We start from the raw sequence: 3040 nt of genomic DNA on the forward strand, positions 1-3040 counted from the left end.
CAATGATGATTGATGAATGTGGGACAACCTGCTAGATGCCATCAGACTTATACTACTTCACACGCAACACTAGAGACGTACTATTGTCCTAATCAACATATGCCCGTATGAGAGAACACCTGCCTGTCATCCGAGAGTCAATGGTCAGTACGTACCACTTAAGGGGGAGATAGGCATACAGAGGGGATGCAAGAAGTACGAAGTCAAGATGTGAATAGATACAATGGCAGGTCGATATCGGACCATGCGACGACGTCATCGCGGTCGGATAAGTGATTTTGGGCAGGCAAGTCCCCCTTGCAATTGAAATCTGCAGAAGCGGTTGGGGATGTTGAGGGAATCTGGAGAGGATGTGCATGTTCCCAGCAGATTCCCACCAAGGGGGAATTTACTGGGGAATCCGTGGGTAATATGCGTGGAATACGCAGATTCCCTGCATGTTCCCTGCCACCGTAATCTGGCGCTTCACGCGGTGCGTCGGAGTCCGTCCCTGTCGTACGCGGGGCACGGAGCTCAGGACGAGCTGAAGCAGGGGCTGAGGGAGAGCTCGCGAGCAATTCTCAACGCCCAGTCACAATGTGACGTTACGCGTTTGCCGACCTTGTTCAGCGCCGGGACCCCGGATGTCCAGCGTCGCTTCTATCGATTGGTTCCGTCTCTCATGTGGTCCGATGTCTCACGATAGTGACACGCGTGCGTCTCACCCCCTGTCCTGTTCGAACGACTGCACCGCACAGCGAGCCTTCTTCTACTGCGACTTCTCCGTTCCTAAGTAAGGCCTGCGAGTCCTCAGTCGTGTTCGTCATCTCGGGATTTCTCCATCATCTGCGTCCCCTGCTACATCTACGTTCGACAATCACTTGGCGAATCTACTGGTGCGGGTTGACGTATCTCTGTTCCTATGCCGACTCACGGACAGTTTTTCGAAAGCTTGCGAAAACACCATGCGCGTCCTAGATACATGGACAGGACTGTTCGTGGAGGTAGATCCGGAGAGGAAACAGTTCGCCATTCTGTCACACACCTGGAGGAAGAAGGAGCAGACGTACGACGAACTGAAGCTCGTCCAGGCGGACTATGGAGGCCCATCCGACGCCAAGTACTCGTCCCCTAATCCCTCCCGCCCACCCTCCCCATCCCCCGACTCCCCGTCCAGCTTCGTGCCGGATGATCATCTCATCTGGCGTGACGCGAACCTCTCTCGGAAGATCCGAGACGCCTGCAGAGTCGCACGCGAGGCTGGGTACAGGTACCTCTGGATCGATTCTTGCTGCATCGACAAGACGAGCAGCTCCGAGTTGTCCGAATCGATCAACTCGATGTGGCAGTGGTACGGCCGTGCAAAGGTGTGCTTCGCCCACCTTGCTGACGTCCCCTCTGGCGACGACCCTCGTGCGGCTGAATCCACGTTCCGTAAGAGCCGATGGTTCACGCGCGGGTGGACGCTCCAGGAGCTCATCGCCCCTTCAACTGTGGTGTTCCTCTCCCAGGACTGGAATGCCATTGGAACGAAGCTCACGCTGATTAGTCCCCTCGAGGAGATCACAAGTATCCCCGCAGAGGCGCTGCTTCACACAAAGTCGCTCGACGACTTCAGCGTGGCTCAACGACTGTCATGGGCAGCGCGGCGGGAGACTACAAGGAAGGAAGACCGAGCATATTCTCTGTTGGGAATCTTCAGCATCAACATGCCTACGCTCTATGTTACGACTGACTGTCGAGCGAGTAAGTGGAGACGAGCGAGGCAGGCAGGAGCGCCGACGAGCTCTGATCGCAGTGAGACTGGAGCGGAGCTCAACAGGCAGGACTGGAGACAAGTTGTGTATTGAGCAAAGTATCTACAGAGCGAAATACACGATGGCTTACCTGGAGACAAGAGGTCGAAACTAGAGTCTCCAGGTAGCAAGGAATCCAGCTATATACAGGGAACGAACAATGGGCGCTAGAGAACAATAGCGTCGCCATGGGTACGGAGTACAAGGGGTGTAGGACAATAGCGGACGTGGGGACAAAGGGAGCTATTGTCCGTGTGTGGACAAAGGGAAACCGTAACGAGTAGTGAACAATAAGGAAATGTACGAGGCAATGGTCCGAATCGAAAAGGAAACGTAGCCCCGTGAGGGCGGTTCGTGACAGTACCCCCCTCCAAAGGATCGTGTCCTCACGATCGAGGCTTTGAAGGAAACTTGGCATAGAATTTCTTGACCAGCTGAGGGGCGTGTACCAGGTTTTCCGCCGGTTCCCAGCTGTTGTGCTCGTTACCCCAGCCTTTCCAGTGAACGAGGTACTGGAGTTTCTTCCATCGGCCGAAACGTCTTGAGTCGATGACTTCGTCAACCTCGTATTCTTCCTCCCCCTCCACTTCGAGAGGGGCTGGCTCGGTTGGATGACGGCCTGGGAGATCACTGTGCTGGTGGGGTGTGAGGAGTGAGACATGGAAGACGGGGTGGATTTGCATGTCCTTGGGGAGCACCAGCTCGTAGGCCAGTGGTGCGACCTGTTTCTTGACCACATACGGTCCAGCCAGCCGATCTACAAGTTTTCGCGGCATCCCTGTGATGCGCAGATTGCGGGTGTCGAGCCAGACCTTCTGTCCAACTACGATGGTCGGTAGCTCTCGAACGCGTTTGTCAAAGTGCTCCTTCATCCGTTCGGCCGCCAGACCCAGTGCCGCAGTTGCGTCCTCCCGTGCCTTTCGTAGTTCCTCTCGCCGTTCGTCCGCTGCTGGTACTTCCGTGTCGAGAACCGGAATGTGAAACTCCGGGTCGTATCCGTACATCAGGAAGAAGGGCGAGTACCCAGTGGCCGAGTGAACCCGTGAGTTAAAGGCAAACTCCGCAATTGGTAGCCAGTGGACCCAATCGTCCCGTCGCAGAGAACAGAACATGCGGAGGTAGGCTTCCAGCTCCTGGTTCCAGCGTTCGGACTGACCGTCGGTCTGAGGGTGGTATGCCGTCGATAAGGTGCTCTCGATGCCGAGACCCTTAAGGACCGCGCGGAACAACTTGCTTGAGAACTGCGGTCCTCGGTCTGAGATGAT

The 3040-nt window shown here is 55.8% G+C and overlaps 1 protein-coding gene across 1 annotated transcript; it reads left to right on the forward strand.

The window, feature by feature from the left end:
• Positions 1 to 944: 944 nt before the first annotated feature.
• DICSQDRAFT_73965 (HET-domain-containing protein) lies at positions 945 to 1829 on the forward strand (the record flags this gene model as incomplete). The annotated part of the gene is made up of 2 exons (XM_007371758.1): positions 945 to 1045; positions 1157 to 1829. 2 exons carry the CDS (start codon positions 945 to 947, stop codon positions 1827 to 1829), a joined length of 774 nt encoding a protein of 257 aa, XP_007371820.1.
• Positions 1830 to 3040: the final 1211 nt, after the last annotated feature.

The sequence above is a fragment of the Dichomitus squalens genome (genome assembly GCF_000275845.1).
Source record: "Dichomitus squalens LYAD-421 SS1 unplaced genomic scaffold DICSQscaffold_250, whole genome shotgun sequence".
Lineage (NCBI taxonomy): Eukaryota > Fungi > Basidiomycota > Agaricomycetes > Polyporales > Polyporaceae > Dichomitus > Dichomitus squalens.